Source organism: Hippichthys cyanospilos, chromosome 3 (genome assembly GCF_059441005.1).
Source record: "Hippichthys cyanospilos isolate Australia breed blue-spotted pipefish chromosome 3, RoL_Hcya_1.0, whole genome shotgun sequence".
NCBI classification, from domain to species: Eukaryota; Metazoa; Chordata; class Actinopteri; order Syngnathiformes; family Syngnathidae; genus Hippichthys; species Hippichthys cyanospilos.
Window position 1 is genome coordinate 23,307,533 of NC_142371.1, and position 20,376 is coordinate 23,327,908.

General features: G+C 44.9%; 1 protein-coding gene across 1 annotated transcript in view; it reads right to left on the reverse strand.

Moving 5' to 3' along the window:
• Window positions 1-60: 60 nt before the first annotated feature.
• LOC148426393 (neural-cadherin) overlaps window positions 61-20,376 on the reverse strand; it is an 88,464-nt gene continuing 68,148 nt past the window's right edge. The window contains exons 18-34 of the mRNA XM_088410952.1: window positions 17,777-18,406; window positions 16,721-17,708; window positions 16,100-16,193; window positions 11,592-11,776; window positions 10,028-10,263; window positions 8,569-8,846; window positions 7,482-7,699; window positions 6,060-6,187; window positions 5,604-5,728; window positions 5,420-5,531; window positions 5,172-5,352; window positions 3,796-3,965; window positions 3,446-3,710; window positions 2,447-2,630; window positions 2,012-2,262; window positions 1,719-1,876; window positions 61-1,234 (exon numbers count right to left, since the gene is read on the reverse strand). Coding sequence (XP_088267078.1) covers window positions 758-1,234; window positions 1,719-1,876; window positions 2,012-2,262; window positions 2,447-2,630; window positions 3,446-3,710; window positions 3,796-3,965; window positions 5,172-5,352; window positions 5,420-5,531; window positions 5,604-5,728; window positions 6,060-6,187; window positions 7,482-7,699; window positions 8,569-8,846; window positions 10,028-10,263; window positions 11,592-11,776; window positions 16,100-16,193; window positions 16,721-17,708; window positions 17,777-18,406 — 4,680 coding nt within the window. The 3' untranslated portion in view covers window positions 61-757. The remainder of the gene's footprint in view (window positions 1,235-1,718; window positions 1,877-2,011; window positions 2,263-2,446; window positions 2,631-3,445; window positions 3,711-3,795; window positions 3,966-5,171; window positions 5,353-5,419; window positions 5,532-5,603; window positions 5,729-6,059; window positions 6,188-7,481; window positions 7,700-8,568; window positions 8,847-10,027; window positions 10,264-11,591; window positions 11,777-16,099; window positions 16,194-16,720; window positions 17,709-17,776; window positions 18,407-20,376) is intronic.

Consider the following 20,376-nt stretch of genomic DNA (forward strand, 5'->3'; position numbering starts at 1 on the left):
GCCTTACCATAATTAGTCCTTTGTCCTAAAGAAAAAGGGCTTACATAAAAATAAAAAGTATTCAGGGAAAACATTTTATTAAAATTCATGTACAAAATGAAATTGTCAGGTACCATTATAAAATATTATTTACATTATCATACAATTCAAAGAAGCAACAAACACAACTTTTTCAATTGGACAAAAAAGTAGCAGCACACATACTTTCAGGTGCATAGTTTACAGGGGGGAAAACAAAATCCAGCATTATATTCAACACAAAACTGAAAAGTATACTCCCAACTAAAATTACTGCCATGGAAAACATATGCAACTTTTTTTTTTTTTTTTGTGAATGTGTGCAGGCATTATGGTGGCATCACTGTAGGAAATATTGGTCCAAATGATTCAAATGTTTTTTTGTTTTTTTTAAATACATACATTCCAAAAGCAGCTGAGACCTAAATAATTTTAGTCTCGTTTTTTTTTTTCCGTGAGAAAAGAGGACAAAAATGAAGGGATTATGTTTTCGTTCTGCACCATTTGGACCTCAGGAACTCAAAAATGGGAGTTGCATGGGAATTGAGCAAAATTGCTCACAATCTTTTAGTAGGTCCAGGACTTTAGGTAGAAATTCAACAGTTCTGGAATTTTTCTGTATATGCAGCCAACGAGGAGGCTAAAAAGTTCCAGTTGGAAAAAACATGACATGATTGATGTGATTTTGTAATCCAGGCTTCTAAAATCCAGAAAATGAAAATGAACGTCAGGTGGCCCCCTAGTGGCTAGGAGGCCGTCGCGCAGCGTTCCCGTAAGAGAGCGCCATTTGCGGGCGGTCGTACATGTCGCTCAGCGTCTGGAATTTGGGTCCCCAGCGCGAGAGCCGCTCGCTCGCCGCCCCGTCCCCGTCTTCCTCGTCGCCGTACCCCAGCGAGCTGAGGCTTCCCGCCGGCGTTCCGGATCCTTCCTCCCGCCACACGTGGAAGACGTCCTCCGGGAGGGCGTCCTCGTCGTGGTCCGCTTCCCATACGATGCGAGACACGTAGCTCTTGAAGTCCACGTGGGAGCGCGACGTCGTGGGCTGCGGCGGAGCGTGGTGGTGCGGCTGCGGGATGCTGAGGTAGGCGGGGCCCGGGGGCCGCACTTCCTCCTCCGAACCCGGGGACGATTTGATGAGCGGGGCCGTGGTGCACGAGGACGACTGAGACAGGCTGGAACGCAGGGGACGCTTCAGCTCCGTCATGTCGTAGCCCTTCTGCAGCGCCATTCACGCACACAAACGCACAGAGCAAAACATTTAGGTTCAAACTTGGGTAGGGTTTCAAGCAATGCTTCCAATGTAGGAATAGAGTTTCAAAGTAGGTAGGGTTTCAAATGTTTCAAATTTGGATTAGGGTTTCAAACTTGGGTTCGGGTTTCAAGCAATGCTTCCAATGTAGGAATAGAGTTTCAAAGTAGGTAGGGTTTCAAATGTTTCGAATTTGGATTAGGGTTTTAAACTTGGGTTCCGGTTTTTAAAGCAATGCTTCCAAACTAAGAGTAGTAATAGGGATGGGAATTTAAAATAGGGTTTAGTAATAGAACTAGGGTATCAAACTTGGATTATGGTTTTGAATTAGGGTTTCAAATTAGGACTAGGATTTCAGATAAGGTTTTTTAAAATACGTTTAGGAGTTTTAATTGCGGTTTTAAACAAGGATTAGGGTTTGAAAGTTCGGGAGGCAATGGGGCTGGGCTACTTGATCCTGCTCGCCGCCGCCTTCCTCGTTGTAGTTGAGGATGTTTTCGCGGACGTCCTCCCAGCTTTCGTGCTCCGCCGGGATGTGGTAGACGCCTTGCTTGCGAAACTTGTTGCGACTCCCCTTCTGGTTCCAAACCGTCACCGCCACCAACACGGCTGCACGCACACATACACACACATCATTCTCATTTTTTGATTTGTCTCCATCATTATTTCACTGTGATAAATGAACTAATCATCTTTTTTGCCTCTCTGATTGAGTTTATGCATATATTGGAAAAGGCAACTGACCAAAGAAGACGAGCAGACACATGCTGATGGCCAGGATGGAGCTGGGGCTGAGAGCGGCCAGTCGGTGGCCTCGGTACTGGCCCAACTCGCAGCGCTGCCCGCGGAAACCCTCGTGGCAGCGGCAGCGGAAGCCCTCGGCCGATAGCGGCTGGCACACGCCGCCGTTGCGGCACGAGGCGGGGCCGCACGGCGACGGCACGCAGCGCTCGGCGCCCGACTCGTCCGTCAGCGTCACCTGACCGCCGGGGCACCTGGGACACGGGGCGGTCAAAACTGTCTTAAGAGGCTTTGGTTTACAATCAATTTGAAGAAAGAAAACTGTCATTCCGACTAGCATAAGGCTAACATAGCGCAGGGGGCACGTCTCAATTCCTGGCTGAAGATAAAGAATATATGCAGTGTAAACGTGTTACTCTACTGTATGCGTGTGTGTACCTGCACTGGTGTTTCCTCCAAAGGTCAACGCAGCGCAGCGGGTCGGGGCAGGGTTGCGCCCGGCAGGCATCACTGAAGCAGCCCAATGTGACGCCGCGCCTTTCGAGCACGCTCACCAGCTCGCCGCCGCTCTGTCCGTCCAGAGGGAGCGCTCGGCCATTAAAACGAACGTCCCGCAAGCAACCTGAACATAAGACGCATGGTTCTTTGATGCAATCGTCTCCGCACGCAGAATCACACGTAAACTGGCAATGGAGTAATCCTTAAACCTTAATAAATACATAAATAAATTAGTTACAATAACAATTGAGACACAAATTTAATTGCACTATTACAATTAAAAATTGCACGAATAAAGCTTTCAAGAAATCCATTAAATTTCATGCAAAAGCTTGCTAGGTTGAGTAGCCATCTAGTTTTCCTATTGATTAAGCTAGCTAAAATAATATATAAAACATAACTTTTAAGTATTCCTTTACACTACTATGATTAAAAATTGGATTATTAAGCCTCAAACTTTCCCAGAAAACCATTACATTTCATGCAACAGCTTTCTGGCTTAATCTATCTACCTAGCTTACCCGTTGATTAAGCTAGCTAGCTAATACCTACATATTTGATAAGTTAGCTAGCTAACTAACTACCTACATAGCTTTCTTATGAAACTAGTTTAATCTAGCTACCTATCTGTTGGTCAATCTGTATAGTTAACTTTGCCTATATTCAGTACATAACTAGCTATCTAGCGTACCCACTAATCAGGCTGGCTAGCTACCCATTCCGACATGTTTGCTTGCTAATTACCTTCCTACATTGTTAGCTACCTCTCTTATAAAGCTAGGTTGCTATCTGTCTGTCTGTGTGTCCATACAACAATTTTGTCTGAAAAAATGTGCGTTTAATGGCAATATATAATGTGAAACACCATAGGCGGGCTAACGGCTTTTAGCATGGATGTTACAGTAAATCTATCCATCTTGTCTATCCATCTTGTCTCACCCTGAAAGCTGCCGTCTTCTTCCCCCTGGAGTGCCTTCCCCACGATGAGGCTTGCCGGGTCCACCACCAGCTCCCGCCGGTTCCCCAGCTGGGCCCGGACCTCCCGAGAGCCGCCGCCTTGCTCCAACCGCAGGACAAACAGGTTGTCGTGCCGACTGAGGCCCACCAGCACCCACTGGCCCACGTCCACCCGCTGGCCAGGCAGCCGCAGGGCGTGGGCTCCGTCGCCCAGGTCGGCCCGGACCGAGAGGTGGCCCTCTGCGATCTGGGCGGGAGGATGACATCATCCTTAGAGTTTCACTTCCTGCGATTTTGAATTAAAAAAAAAACTCTTCCGAGAGTGCCGGTACCTCCAGCACGATGTACTCGTCGGCTTCCCGGGATGTCACGGAGAGCAAGGTGCCCGAGGTGGAGCGGGTGCGCAGGAGCATTTGGATGTTGGTGCGCCGGTTGGTGTTGCCCCCGCCTCGAAGATGGAACCTCAGCATGCTGTTGGAGTCCAAAGAGAACTCGGGAACCACTGAAAAACAAAATCAGCCACAAGGAACTTTAGATTTTGACACACACAGACACAAAAAGAAGAAGCATCCAGAGTTCACTAAAAAAGATTGTCATTGCACTTAGATGCCACTAGTGAGCAGTAAAACATGATTTTCGTTTACATCACCACAAGATGGCGCCAAAGCCATTCTTTTTATTTGAGTCAGGGATTGGACCTCAGCACGAAAACAATTAAAACAGAAATATATGGAGGAATGATCAAATATGAGGAGAAAATACACAACAAAACAAACAAGCATCACACATACACACACTAAACAAAACAACAAAAAGTATACATTAATAAAACAATTAACACAAGACAAAATCTTAAACAAAATACACATGACTCAAGCATGAACGCAACATTAAATCTCACACACAACTCAAACACACAAAAACACAGAATTCAAAAACATGCATACAGACAAAACTAAACATGATCTCGTGCACAAAAGACAAATACACAAGAACACCCCCCATACAAAATAAACACACAATATACACAGTCACACACAGACAAACTGCACAATTGAAACAACAAACACACAAAATCATCAGAAATCAGAAAACTCAATCACACACATCTCAAATCTAAATACACATGTACACACACACAAACACAACCACACACATGCACACACTAGACACACAACTCAAACATGAAGTCTCACACACTTCAAATCTTTCTCAGAGACAATGCATACACACACACACACACACACACACACACACACACGCACACACTCACTCCATCCATCCATTATATGTAGCTGCTTATTCTCACTAGGGTCCCTGGCTCGCTGGTGCCAATCCCTGCCGTGTTCAGGCAGTGGGCGGGACACTGAACTGGTTGCCAGCCAATCACAGCACACACATAGCCAAACAACCGTTCACACAATATAGCTTCCATGCATGTTTTTTGATAACGTGTGAGGAAGCCCAGGGATAACTCACACAGGCACGGGGAGAAAATACAAACTTCAAACAGAACGCTTGGAGCCGGGATCGAAACCGAACTACGAGGCTTGCGTGCTAACCACTCTTCTTCCGTGCCGCCCACACACAACTCAAACATGCAAAATGCAAATACGCGCAACTCAAACAAACAAAGCCTACAGCAAAAACACATAAACAAACACACAGAAAAAGCCGCACAAGAGAAAAAGACATCTAAAAAACAGACCCGCGTCACACTTGTGTCCGCCGTGTCCCGGGTGACAGTCGCAGCTGAAGGAGCCCCAGTCGGCGAGGCAGGAAGCGTGGGCCCCGCAGGAGGGCCCTGCCGCCGTCAAGCACACGCCGTCCGTGGCGCGGCACCCCGGGGCGCTGTCCGCGCTCTCGCCTGGCCGCTCCAGGTCGTACACCTGCGTCACGAGCGCATCCAAAAGGTCGGCACGGCGGATTCCCGGGAGCGATTGTCGACGGGCGTACCTGCGTGTCCAGCATCAGGTTGCGGATGCAGCCGCGGAAGCTTGCGTAGGGCAGCCCGGGAAAGGCGGGCTTGACGCCGCCCAGCTGGAGGGGCTGGTACACGTTCAGGTAACTGCGGGGGACAACGGAGCGGTCACTCGGGGGGGACGAGCGCCAGAGGGGCGGGGCGTCTCGCGGCCGTCACCTCTCTCTTCCCGGCGTTTGTCCCGCCGCCCTGCAGCCGGAATCGTCCGTCTCCCGGGGCTCCCGGCCGCCCTCGGGGTCACTCGGCGACGCCCCCGAGCACTCGTCCAGGATCAGCTGCACCGCCTGAATAGCGCGTTGATGACCGTGATCAGAGTGCGCGAGTAACCAAACGCAAATACTTTCTTACCCTGCTTCATTACATTTTGAGAACTATTATTTTTAATTACTTTACTGAAAAACGGTCTAAATCTTACACATTGTCCCTTTAAGTATTCATTTGCAGTAATAACAACAATAATACGTTGAAGTTCTACTTTCATCAACACTAATTTACGTTTTACAACTGAATTATAAGGCGCATAACTTTCATGCTGGAATACATTACAAAGTCCTATAAATTAGTACAAAAGTACATTGACGTTGAGGAAGTACGGAGCAAGTTACTAGGTCCAACCTTTCCATCACTGATGACGTCAAGTCGATGCCAGCGGCGGTCTGCCACGTTGGATTTGGGTGATAGTTGCAGGGTCAGGGTTCCGGAGCCGTGGTTCACGTTCAGAACCGGAACTCCATTCTTCAACTCTGCGTGGGAACACAATTTCATGATTCCACATTGTCGTTATGCTAATGCGCGCTAGGGGGCAGCAATCAGCTCTGTAATGCGGAAACTATCTCTGAAGGCTCCGAAGACAGAACATAATAAGCAAAATATGTGCCGCTGCATTAGTTTTGCTGGAGTTGATTAAAGATTACTTGATACATTTGAGTTCATTCGAATCAACATTCGTATCATTTAATTTCAAATTTACTTTATTTTCATGACATAAGTGAGTGACTTTTTAAATACAGTAGAATTCTAAAGACCTAAGATAAGATACCCTAAGATAAAATCGTTTTTTCCCTCAAAATAATACCCTCAAAACAATGTAATGATAATCTGAAAAAGAGTTTTTTTTAGATTTCTTTTCTTTTTTTTTTAAAGATCTTATTACCCTGTAAAAATAGTGTTGACTTTATGCTCTGTATTGAAAGAAAGAAATAAAAATCTCTGTGAAGACTTTCCGCCTGCACTGTAAAGTGATGGGCTTGTGTGTTTAACTGCTGCGTTAGCTGATGATTCCCATTAAAAAACAGCACGAGCGCGGCGGGTCAATTCTTCCGTGCCGTTTTCAACGCGTCCACCATCGCTATTGAACGCTTTTAATGACAAAAGCACTCGAGTGATCAATGAGGCAGCCATATTTGATTTCCCTCCCCTGGCCAGGAAACGACGACAAGCCGGCGGGCGAGATAATTATGTAAGTTTAATGGCGGCAGATTATGCAAGACGTGTCTGGGAAAAGGCCAGGGGCGGCAGCGGGGCGGGCTAATCCTATAACGCCACATCAGGACCACCGGGAGGTGACATTAACGTCCCATGATGCTCTTTGTCTGCTGACACGCCGCATTGATCCGATCCCATTGTTGCGGAGAACAAGAGGATCAGCATGTTTGATAAGTACACAACCAAGGGTTTAGTAACTACAGGCAGGTAGTCCTTATATAATAAAATACATGTAATAAAAATGGTAAACGGGGATCCGAAGAAATAATTGTTTGACTTGGCGTCATAGCTTTGCGTTACAACGGGGTGGGGCCTCGTGTGGGGTGTCAAGAACATTACTGGTTAGTCTGGATGTGAATCGTGGCCTACCGGAGCTTCTAACACAGTTAACATTGAACCGGAAACATTCATTTTTGGCCCAACTCCTTCATGAACATCTCGAGCCAGCATGTAGCTGCTTTTGGGTTTCTGCTCTTTGCAACTTCAAAACTTCAAACGCTATCATCTATAAATAGTTCATTTTCCTTCTCTCAAATTAATGTATGGACTCACCGATAGAAATGAAGTCTTGGGGCTCTCCCGGCTGGGCGGCGGGTCCGAGCGGTCCGTTGTAGAGCAGCAGCCCGTCGGCCGCCTCGGTCAGGAACTCTACGGAGATGTGGCTCCGGAAGCACGGCGCCAAGGGGGGGAACCATGCGTAGCCCCCGCCGCCGAAGCTGTGCTTGGTTTGCTGGCATTCGGGCCCGTCAAACATGGGAGGACACTTGCACCTGATGTGTGGAAAGGACTGATTCAATGTAGAAATCCTTTTTCTTATTATTATCCTTTAACTCAAAACTACTAAAACTAACTAACTAACTAACTAACTAACTAACTAACTAACTAACTAACTAACTAACTAACTAACTGATTGACTGACCAGGTAACTGACTAACTAGCCAACCAACTAACAAATTCACTGACTAACTGATGAATGATCCTAACCACCTGATAAGTTAGTTTGAACTAACTAATTAACTAATTAACTAACTAACAACTAACTAACTAACTAACTAACTAACTAACTGTAATTGAAAAAAATGAACTACTGACTGATTGATTAACAAATTGACTAACTGACTAATCAACAAGTTATCCTAACCCTCTGATGAGTTACTTTAAACTAACTAACTAACTAACTAACTAACTAACTAACTAACTAACTAACTAACTAACTAACTAACGGTTCCACCAGAAATATTAAAAAACTATTTTTTTACTGGTATTTTTACCTGTGTAACCGTTTAACTACCCCACTAACTAGTTGAACAACTAACTTATTGACGTGACTGAATGACTAACTGACCAGCTGAGCTACGTACTTTAAACTAACTAATCGATCAGCTTTACATCTAGTCAAATAAATATGAGCTAACTAACTAACTAACTAACTAATTGCAATGAACAAAACACCTAAATAACTGACTGATTGACTGTTAGATGACTAACCGACTAACTGAAACACTAACCAAAATGAAGATGAAAACGTTCGGCAGAAAAGATTGTGGTTAATCTTGGATGCTTTATGTGATGTTTGACAAGAGAAATAAATATTGTATGTAGCAGCAACGTATGCTTGTGAGGTTTGCTGCGCACCCACCTGTATCCCAGCGGGCCGTCCAGGCAGGCGCCCCCATTGAGGCAAGGGTTGCTCGGGTAGGACGAGCAAGGCAGGTGCGCGGCCTCACGTCCGCGGCAACCGCACTGCGCCGTGGTCTTAGCCGGTAAGGAAACCAAAGAGACGTTTCCCGAAATGAGGGCCGCCGGAGTCTGACCGAAAGACACTTGAGTGGAGCAGCCTCCGGAGTGAGCGCAATCCATGTGGGGACAGTCGTCCACGCCCACCTGGGAGATGGATGCGCCCAGCACGGCTTCCAGCTGAAAAACGCAGCGCCAAAGAATGAGTACTTGACGTAATCATAGAGCTATTAGCAAATATCACGTAAGCTGAATTTAAGGACGTTTTGGTCAATATTTTTGTGTTATTTGCGACACTCTGGCAAATTGCTAATTACCTAGCATAACACCTACCTTGAGAGTTGAAGGACTACACTTCAGGGTTATATTGAGGGGGTTTGGGGTTCAGGATTTACTTTAGTAGTTGGGTTAGGATCAAAGTATAAAAACAGACAAGGAGTGAGAGTTACAGTTAGCTCTAAGTGACCATTCTTTAGTTTTTGGGTTTAACGTTTATGATTGTATTTTATTATGGTTTCAACCCAATGCCAAAGTTCAGATACGTGGAAAGAGTGTATCACGATGTGTACAATTTGCTGTTCATCAAAATGGTTTGACCTTGGTGGAGGTCTATGATCTACTGCGGGACATTTAAAATGAGTGTGTGCGTACATGGATGACTGACTCTCAGCACATTCAGTTAGGGTCAAGCAAGCAGCTGCTCTCAGGCTTTTAAAGCATCTTAAGTATTCATGTACGCGTGTTCGTGTGTGTACATTGAGTGTGTGCGTGTTCAACCATTTAGTGAAATATACTTGAGTGTGAACCTGCTGTACAATATTGACCTAAAATGTGATAAATGCTTATAATTGTTGGAATTTGGCCTATTGTTAGAAATTTTCACAAGTTACAGATTACTACATTTACTAACTAACTAACTAACTAACTAACTAACTAACTAACTAACTAACTAACTAACTTGACAAAGTAGAATGGTACATGACTTAACTCGTCAAACTAATAAAACATCTTCCTGACTGTTAAGTAACTGTTCAACTGGCAAAATACTGTAATAGATTGTTTGACCGACAAACTGACCGATGAATTACTGCAATTAACTACTGCAATCAGCTGCTCAAATGACAGAAAGAACCAAGAACAATGGGCAACCAGCTAACTGACCAGGAGAACACATAACTACTGTAACCTAAATAGTAAGCAATTGAATGACTGACAAACAAAAGTAACTAGAATGGACAACAAGAAGACTAAAACTAACTAACTAAAAATGTTATTATTTCACATGCAGATGTAAACAAATCTGTTTATAGGGATCTAAACTGAGATGTATATTTATATATAATGAACTTGTCGGAAGTCACCTTTGCCTTATTGGTGGCCACGTAGCCATGCAGCTTCTCGGCCTTGTAGTACGGCGAGCCATGCGCGGCGAACCACACGCTCAGCTCACGCTCCTGCTCTGAGCCGGTCTCTTGCACGGAGAAGACGTGAACCTTCTCCGGTGCTGTCTGCAAGAGACTGGAGAGCGCTCGACCCAAACGGGAGAAGCGGCTCTCTTCACCGTCTCTGGATGAGAACAGTTCTTCTACTGTCATGTCTGTGAAGAGAACAAAGAGCCCACTCAGATAGTGTTGAGCAACCTTTGAATATTTGAGTCCACCTGTTCAGTAACTAACTTACTGACACAACCAACTAATGAACTTGCTAACTGATGATATAACTCTTCAACTTTTTTTTAATGATCTGCCCCCTTGTGAAAGATCTTTTTAAGTCAAACACCCTATAACCTGGCTAAAAAAACAAAACAAAACACGGTGCTATCCATGTCTGATTTGGTACCCTCTGAAGTGACTTCACACACTCCCTATCCTACCTACCTACCCTTATTTGAGGCACTCACTCACTCACTCACTCACTCACTCACTCACTCACTCACTCACTCACTCACTCACTCACTCACTCACTCACTCACTCACTCACTCAGTCAGTAACTGACTGACTAAATAATTGTTTTGATCATCTCATGCGCGACTTTGACTAACTAACTAACTAACTAACTAACTAACTAACTAACTAACTAACTAACTAACTAACTAACTAACTAACTAACTACTCCACCAAAATGAGCAAACAACTATTTTTTTCACCAGACTATCCAACCATTTAATTACCTCACTAACTAGACAAACAATTAACTTATTGACATGACTGAACGACTAACTGCCCAGCTGACCAATTTAATCTCTCAATGAGCTAATTAAACTAACTAAATGATCAGCTGAATATCTAGTCAAATAAATATGGATTGACTAACTAACTAACTATGCAGGGTTAGGGTTAGACTAAATAACTGACTGACTAACCATCTAAATAACAAATTGATTAATTGACTGACGAGCTAACCAGCTGACCAATTAACTGTTTTGATCATGTCATGAGTCACTATAACTAACAGCCAACCACCAAACTGGCCAACTGAGAAGCTAATTTAAATACAAACAAATAAAAAACAATATAAGCAACAAACTAACTAACTAACTAACTAACTAACTAACTAACTAACTAACTAACTAACTAACTAACTAACTAACTAACTAACTAACTAACTAACTAACACTGACCAACAGAATACCTGGCCAAATAAACATGGCCTGAATAACCAACTTGCATACTAAATTCCTGCAGGAGTTAGTGACAGACTAACAACTGTGACTAACTAACTATCCAGCAGACTGACCAAATAGACAAAATGAAAACTGTTTGATTAGCTAGCTAACAAACTAACTGAGGTGGAGACTAAGAACTGCACTGACCGAGTTTGCAGACTAACAACTGGCAAACTAACCCACGGACTAACCGAATACTGCACCGGCCAAACTAACAAAGAATACAAGAAAGGCCAAATCCTGTCGGCTGCGTACTTACTGCGTAGTCGAAGAGAGGCGGCGTTGAGCAACGCTTCCCGCGGCAGCTCCATCACGTCCACCTGCGCCGTGGACATGACGTCCGGCCAGGCGGGATCGGACACGCGCACCTGCAGCTGGTACGAGCCGGGCGGGACCCCCTCCCTGATGCTCAGTTGACCCGAACTATGATTCACGCTGAACAGCCTGGACACATAACATATTCATCACATTTTTACATAGGAAATGTTTTGAGTTTGTTTTCTTTCTTAGTCTCGCAAACTTTTTAAGCTCCGCTCTTTTTAACATCTCCTCAGAGTTGGTGCAAGCCCTACATCCCATGCAGAAAAAAACATAACCCAAACAGGGGCCTTTATTGCCAATAAAAGAACCATTTAGTTTAGTCACGCAAACTTGAAAATTAAACACTATATTTTCCCCACATTGTTTTCAACATTTGCATACTTGCATAATTACACTGTTCCTTATTGATTACATTTTTAATAGCAAAAACACACTTAGACTTATGTAATTAATTTATCAGAGCACCATTATACTTTTAATCTCCATAGTTTGTGAATCCCTGGACAGATGGCCCATGTCCAAAGCTAATAAAGGCCAGAAAATAAATGACATTTTTTGTGATGGTGGGGGATCTTTCTGAGCACCTTTGTTGCCCAGGCAACCGGCAAGGACGTGTTATGTCATGGCACTTTGCCCAGACTTTCAGCGGTGGTATAAAATATCCGATCTCTGCATTAAAGTGAGTTTTTTCCTCTAAACTGTGTCACTAATGTTTTACTTCTGGGATGTGTGATGTCGTGCAGATGCTGTATTGTACAGGGTGGGCCAAGAGTTCATTTAGACTTTTGAAATGAACTTATTGAACGGAGGAAGGAAGGGGGGGGGGGGGTTATGAAAGAAGTAGGAGATGCAAGGAGGAGGGATGGGATGTAAGGAAGGAAAAACTGTTGAAGGCAAATGAAAGAAAGGACTAAAGAAGGACAGGGTGGAAGAAAAGGGGAAGAATGGAAGAATGCACTGAAGGACGAAGCAACAGATGAATGAATGAATGAATGAATGAATGAATGAATGAATGAACACTCGAACTTTAGGAAAGAAAAACAGGAGGTTTCAAGTTACAATGAAACAGGGCGAGAAGGAAGGAAGGAGGGAAAGATGGAGTGAAGGAAGGAAGCAAAGAATAATTGAAGGAAGGAAGGAAGCAGGCAAAGAAGGAAAGAAGAGAGAAAAATAGAAGGAAGCAAGTAAGCAAGGAAAGAATGAAGGACTTTCGGAACGAAGGATGGGAATCTGGAAGGAAGGAAGGAAGGAAGGAAAGAAAAACAGGAGGTTTGAAGTTACAATGAAACAGGGAGGGAAGGAAGGAAGAAGGGAAAGATGGAGTGAAGGAAGGAAGCAAAGAATAATTGAAGGAAGGAAGGAAGCAGGCAAAGAAGGAAAGAAGAGAGAAAAATAGAAGGAAGCAAGTAATCAAGGAAAGAATGAAGGACTTTCCGAACAAAGGATGGGAATCTGGAAGGGAGGAAGGAAGGAAGGAAGGAAGGAAGGAAGGAAGGAAGGAAGGAAGGAAGGAAGGAAGAAAGGATTGAAGGAAGAAATGAATGCAGGAAGTAAAACAGAAAGAAGGAAGGAAAGAAGAGAGGAAAATAGAAGGAAGCAAGTAAGTAAGGAAAGAATGAAGGACATTAGGAAAGAAAGATGGGAATCTGGAAGGAAGCAAGGAAGAAAATAAGGAAGGATGGAAGGAAGGAATGGAGGAAGTAAAACAGAAAGAAAGAAGGAAGGAAAGAAGAGAGGAAAATAGAAGGAAGTAAGTAAAGAAAGAATGAAAGAGTTTAGGAAAGAAGGATGGGAATCTGGAAGGAAGCAAGGAAGAAAAGAAGGAAGGAAGGTAGGAAGGAAGGAACAGGCTTTAGGAAAGGATGGAAATATGAGAGGAGACAAGAAAGGAAAAAGGAAAGAATAAAGGAAGGAAGAAGGAACGGTAGGAGGAAGGCTCACCACTTTTTAAACACTTGTTTATCTGTGTCTTGAAACCATCATTTAAAACTCTAACTTGGGTTAGGGTTAGAAACCCTAAAACCGTTTTGAAATCCTACTTTTAAAAAAAAATATAGCTGTCAAAATTGGGTGTAAATGCATTTACATATTTATCTATTTTTTGAGGTGTACACTGTCCCCATTTCGGCTCTGCCTGTATTTACGTTCGTATGATTAAAGGTCTACTTTTAAGATGTGGATGAGCGCAGATGTGCTCTGTGGTCCAACAGGCGTGCTCAGAGCGTCCTGATGTGGAAAGGCTCACGCTCTGCCGCACTGGAGACGTCAACGCGGCCCGGCTACCGTGTTGGATGCGGGCCACGGCGCTCGTGTAGCGTTAAACGCGCGCACGCCGCCTCCGCCGCCGCGCCCTTCGGACGGCATGCCAGATGGGCTCATTAGTGGCTACTGAAAGAGAGCCAAAACATGTCGGACAGCACCGCCGCCACGCGTGGGTTTAAACCTTAATGACGTCATGTGGAGCGGCAAAGTACGTCACCCGTCGCGTTCCCATGGAGATCCATAGCGTGATGTCAACAGCATGTAAACAAACATGAATCCACCAAGTAGTCTGGTATGGAAAGCCTATTGGGCATTTTTAATGCCTGAATTTCCCCTCCTTTGCTCATTAAAGGATTAAATGATCTCAATCAAAAGTTTTGGTGCCAAGATGGTTCCCCACTATTCTCAGGTAAGCAACAAAGTCTCATAAAAAGATGTACAATTCTTTCTTGATGCCCCGAGCATCCACTTTTATCCAAATGAAGCCCCCCAACACACCTCAACATAGTTTATTGTCATTAAGTTACCACTAATTGCAGAAAAAGCACTACTTTTGTCGAAATGAATCTCCTCCATGCAGTCCAACATAGTTCCCCAGCACTGAAATCCCGCAAATTGGTGGTAAAGCACTATTCTGGTCTAAATGATGCTCCTCTACTCACTTCAAAATACCTGAAGTGCATTAGCACTAAGATGTCACTAGTTGGTGACAAAGCACTACTTTTGTCTAAATTCATGTCTTCAATGCAGTTCAACATAGTTCTCTGGCATTGAAATGCCACAAGTTGGCAGAAAAGCACTACTTTTGTCTAAATGATGCTTTTCAACTCACTTGAACATAGTTGCTTGGGACCGCAATGCCACAGGTTGGCTACTCACTATTTTTTTCTAAATTAATCTCCTCAACATACTTCAACATTTTCCCGGCATTGAAATGCCTTAGGTTGGCGGCAAATAACTACTTCTCATTGAATCTCCTCCAAAACAGCTCACCTGCATTGAGTTGCTACATGTTGGCAGCAAAGCACTCCTTTTGTCGAAATTAATCACATCAATACACGTCAACATAGTTCCCTGGCATTAAAGTGTCACAAGTTGGCAGCAAAGCACTACTTTGGTTTAAATGATACTCCTCAACTCACTTCAACATAATTCCTTGGCACAACAATGCCACAGGTGGGTGACAAAGTACTACTATTCCTCAATCTCAACACGTCAACATCATTCCTGTCACCAGATGCCCAACGTTAATGGAAAAGGACTCCTTTTGTCTAAATGAAACTCCTTGATGCAATTCAACATCACAAAGCACTATTTTTTTTTCTAAACGAAGCGCCTCAGCTCACTTCAATATACAGTTGTTGCCTGGCACCAAGTTGTTCCCTTGGCACACATTGACGCCAAAGCCCTATTTTTGTCTGAAAGAAGCTCTTCAATATACTTCAACATAGTTCCTTAGCATTGAAATGCCATAAGTTTGCAGGAGACCACTACTTTTGTCTACATGAAGCTCCTCAACTCACTTCAAAAAATATAATTGCATAATTCAAACAGACACCCGTTAAATGCTATAGTAAGTAATAAAATACCCTTGGATCAGTGTTTTTGAAAATATGGCAAATTCTCAGGATCAGGAAGAGTAGGACCGTTACTAATATCCTCTCTTGCTTGGAGGTGTCTCGTCAGAGGCTTCACAGGGAAATTTCAATAGATCTTAAGTATAAATAGCTCCCTTTTTGCCACCTCTTCTCCCGCAAGTTTCCATGTCACCGCCTCTTTGTCACCGTACACCTTTGTACTGTCAGCCATGATCTGGTTTAAATCTGTCACTTTTACTTTTAGTTCCCACTTTTCTTCTTCTCTTCATTCATCTCCATAAATGCAGAGGAAGAACTTTTTTTGATCTACAAAACTTGCGGCTTCACTCGAAAATCTGGAGCGGATTTATTCGTTCCTGACAGTAAGGTAGATTAAAATTTGGTAGCAAATAGACAAAATCTTAATGACAGGTTTGTCATGGCCACTGGAAATGGACAATTTGAGTCTAACACATTATGCAATGGCAGATTTTCTGATATATTTTGTTGAGCACTACCATTTCCAGTTTTTGTCTAAGCTCTCACAGTATGTCATATTTTTCGGCTAGAAACCCGTTTTACTTGAATCGTTAGCATCCTTCTGTACCTGGATGGTTTGCCTTCAAATCGGTACGTCTTCTCACTCCAGTCATCAAGGTCTGGGGACGGGATTTGGCCCAGCACTGTGGTTGGCAGGATTCCTGGTTACCAACACGAGAAAGAACAAAATAAATTAGCTTTGACAAGGACTCAGGGAAATGTATGTTCTTTATGTGTGGAAAACATTCCCGGAGTTTAAAAAAAAAAAAAAAAAGCTTGGTCCCTTGTAGTAATTTAGGGTGGCTGACAGCTGGTCTGAACCACTAAATAAATGATGTGTTCTGCAGCGAGACAGCGGAAGCACTCGACTGTGACAAAGATGTCTTATGAGCTCAGTGCTCCTTGTTTGGTTGGTGTCGAGGACACACGGGGGGAATGTAAAGGTTAGGGCGACCAGTCACAAAAAGTTCATCGTCAAATCCTGGTCGTAATCAGCGAACGACAAACGGAAAAGAAGCCTGCAAGTGACTGAATAAACATGCCGAAAGTTTGGCACCAGAACTTTTGTCTGGGCCTAGAACATCTGTTTTTTGGAATACCGCGCACGCCAGATCTTTGAACATTTTGCTTGTGATAAAACGGTATTTCTGCAAAAGAATCTCTACAGACAAACTTGGATGATCCGTACCTTCGTAACTGTACACGATGAAGTTGGCGTGCCCTGGCGAGTGCGGGTGGTCGTTACGGTCTCCTATAACCACCGTCAGCGTGCTGGTGGAGCTCATGGCGGGCGACCCGCTGTCGATCATGACGATAGGGAGTCGGTACTCCTTCTGGCGCTCGCGGTCAAAAGTCCGCAGGGCGGTGAGGGCGGCGCTGCCGTTCCGAAAGTCAGTCAGGTTGAAGTCGGCATTGAGTGCGAGTAGCTGTATGGAAAAAGGTCCACCATTGGACGAGAGATCGCGGTCGGTGGCGTGCAGCAGCAGTGAGCTGGCGTTCATCCAAACCGCCTGCGGAGCGGCCGTGTTCTCCCAAACCACCGGCCTGTAGGGAGCCTCGAACTCTGGCCCGTTGTCGTTGACATCCAGCACGGTTACCATGACGATGGCCGTGCCAGTCAGAGTCGGGCTGCCGGCGTCCGTGGCGAGGACCATGACCCGGTGCTGAGAGATCTTCTCCCGGTCCAAAGTGTTAGCCACAACCACCCAACCGGACTGGTCTACGAGGAACTGATTGTAGGGATCTGAATCTTTGGCGATAGTGTAAGAAAAGCGTCCGTTTTGTCCGGAGTCCAAATCGGTAGCCACCACCTGGGCAACGATGGTGCCCACAGGAACGTCCTCGGACATGGCCGGAGATTCGTAGAACTGCGGTAAAAAGACGGGAGCGTGGTCATTGGCGTCCTCCACCTGAACCAGACAGTACGCCAGGCTGAAAAAATCCGCATCCTCGGCCTTGAGAGTGAGGTTGAAAGTCCTCTCCTGGGGCTTCTCAAAGTCCACGTTCTTCTTGAGCTTGATCACGCCGCGGCGGTTCACCTTGTCGGTCTCCACCAAGAACTTTCTGTCATCGTCGCCCCCAACGATGCTGAAAGTCACCATGGCGTTCTCGTCCTGGTCTCCGTCGGTGGCAGACACCACGAGAATTTCACTGTTCACTTCCAGGTCCTCAGTTACCTGAAGAACATGGAAGGTATTATTTGGTCACGCATAATGTTATGTCATTTAGAGATTGATGGACTCACCTGGGCCATGTAGACCCTCTGGGTGAAAATCGGCGGATGGTCATTGACGTCTGAAACCAGAATTGTGGCGGTCCCCGTCCCAGCCAAGCCTCCTCCATCCCGAGCTTCCACCACCACCAGATAGCGTTCTTCTGCCTCCCTGTCCAGGGAGCGTAGCACGGTATAGATGGTCCCCGTGGTGGCATTGATGGAGAACAGGTTAAGGTTGATCTCGTTGCGGACGTTCTTGACGATGCTGTAGCTCAGCGCCGCATTCCTGCCTTCGTTGGCGTCATCCAAGTCCATGGCTCTCATCTCCATGACGGAGGTGTCGGCGGGGGAGTTCTCCGCCACTTGGCCCACAAAACAGCCGTCCACCTCTAGCGCCGGGCACGGGAAGAATGGCGCGTTGTCATTGATGTCCCGGACTTCTAACAGGACGTCGGCGAATCCCGTCAGCCCGGATCCCCCCTCATCCGTGGCCAGGACCAAGAACCTCCAGGCTGGACGTTCCTCCCGATCTAGACGGCGTTGGGCGTAGATCCTCCCGGTGCGCTCGTTGATGGTGAACTCACCGCCCGCGCCTTGTCCGTGGAGGGAGTAGCGCAGGGCGGTCTGATCAGCGTCTTGGTCAGGATCCGTGGCGGAAACCTGGAAAGACAGGAAACGAGTCACCCCTCCTCTCAACGGGCAATTTACTGTCACGGTTGAGTCCATGAAGCTTTAATTAATTTTTATCAGATTCCATTGATACTGTGACCAAGCAATCCAATAACCACCTTGGTCTTGCTCTCGTCCTATCACAATGTTTTTCATTAAGGAGCCACATAAAAACAAACAGTGCCCTTTGGGGGCTTTTATCTCCCTTGGCGACGCCACCCGGCTGTCAGCGTGCAATTAAGACTTAATGGCCAAGTCGGTGCAGAAGAAAAGCAAAATGACACTTTTTGAGTGTTCCGTCGCCTTCTCGTTTATAGAAAGCTTTGATGCGAACCCGGCGCCACCGCCTTCGCTCTTATGTTTGTGCGTTGCCACGGCGCTGTGCTCGTTAACAAGTTACCACTGTGATCATCAGGTGTATGGCGGAAAATTATCCATTTTATATCATCGGTCTCAAAGCAGATTTCTTTGCATGTTTGTTCAACTATTTGTGTACTTTTTGTTTTAAGATTTTTCTGCACTGCAAAAAATACATTTTTATTAAGTAAAACAAGCTACAGTGAAACTCCTCTACAAAGAAATATACCTTCCAGTGTGAAAAAATCTTCATGCATTGAAGCCTTTTCCTCTTTCTTATTTCTCCCTACAAGGAAAAATCCCACTGTTGCATGAAACAAAATGTTGTTCTCTACATTATTTTTTCTCTTTGACAACTTGCAAGTTTGGTATTTTAGCCCCTTTGGCCGATTTTCTTTGCTTAAAGAACAATGTGTTAGATTTAGACCGTTTTTCTTTCCAGACAGCAGGAAGTGCTGCATTTACCATTGTCAGTAGCTATAACAGACATGGCAGCCTCCAGAGGGGTGCCACCCCCCATGTAATATCATTTCATGATAACCAGACATACGATTATATTTAAAACATAATGTTAGTCATTAAGAACACGTTCATTTGCAAGTTTTTGAAATTTACAATCATTTAATGTATTCCTTTTTAAGGAAAAACGCTCTAAATCTTACACATTGTCCCTTTAAAACAAGACAATTTGTCAATTTCTCATTTTTTTTCTTGTCGATTTTGGTCCGGCACTTTTTGCAGCGTAATGTTGCGGACGTGCTTTGCTGGCTGGGAAACACCGGCGTAGACGAGGAGGAGGCCGGAGCACAGGTGATGTGAAAAGCATTCGATTCAAATTGGATTTTCCCATCTGTTGGATTGCGTGAACATGCGGGGATGAAAACGAGGGCAGGGGATGGCACGCCAAAGCGAGCGGGCGGGCGCGCATCAAATCAATTCCGGGGGAAGCGGGGACGGGCGGCGGACCGGGTGACACGCCGGATTACTTCCCTGCCCTCTGCGCCGCGCCTCCATCTTGCTAATCTGATTGAGAGCGTTACGGCGGGAAGGTGTGACCAATGGCAGATGAACGCTGCGGGACGATGAAGAAAAGAACCGGGAGGAGGCGGAGGAGGTGGAAGAAACTTTTCAGAGGACGTCTGACTCCTGACCAGAATGTCGTCACACACTTGCAATTTGTTACAAAAGTAGGGTGACGCCCCAAAGGGAAAAGTCAAAAACTTGAACAAAAGTGGGAAAACAGACAGGACGCATAATGTGGGCTAAAATCAAATCATGGAGATTTTAGACAAAAGTTTTCGGACACTTACAAATACTGAAAAAAGAAAATGTGGCCAACGGTGCTGAAAAGTGAACAAAATGTGAACAAAAGTAATGGGACACAAACAGAAGGTGAGAGAAGAAAATGCAGAGGGTTTGCAAAAGTATTGGGCTACAAAAACAATACAGGAAGTGAAAAGCGAAGCACTTGAACACATAAAAGTCAAGAATATTTTAGTGCACTAATTATTTGTCCACAACAGAAAAATTAAACAAATTAAATGTGATTGGACGAAAGTATTAAGCCACTTGTAAGTAAAAAGGAGGCCCTTGAGGACACAAGA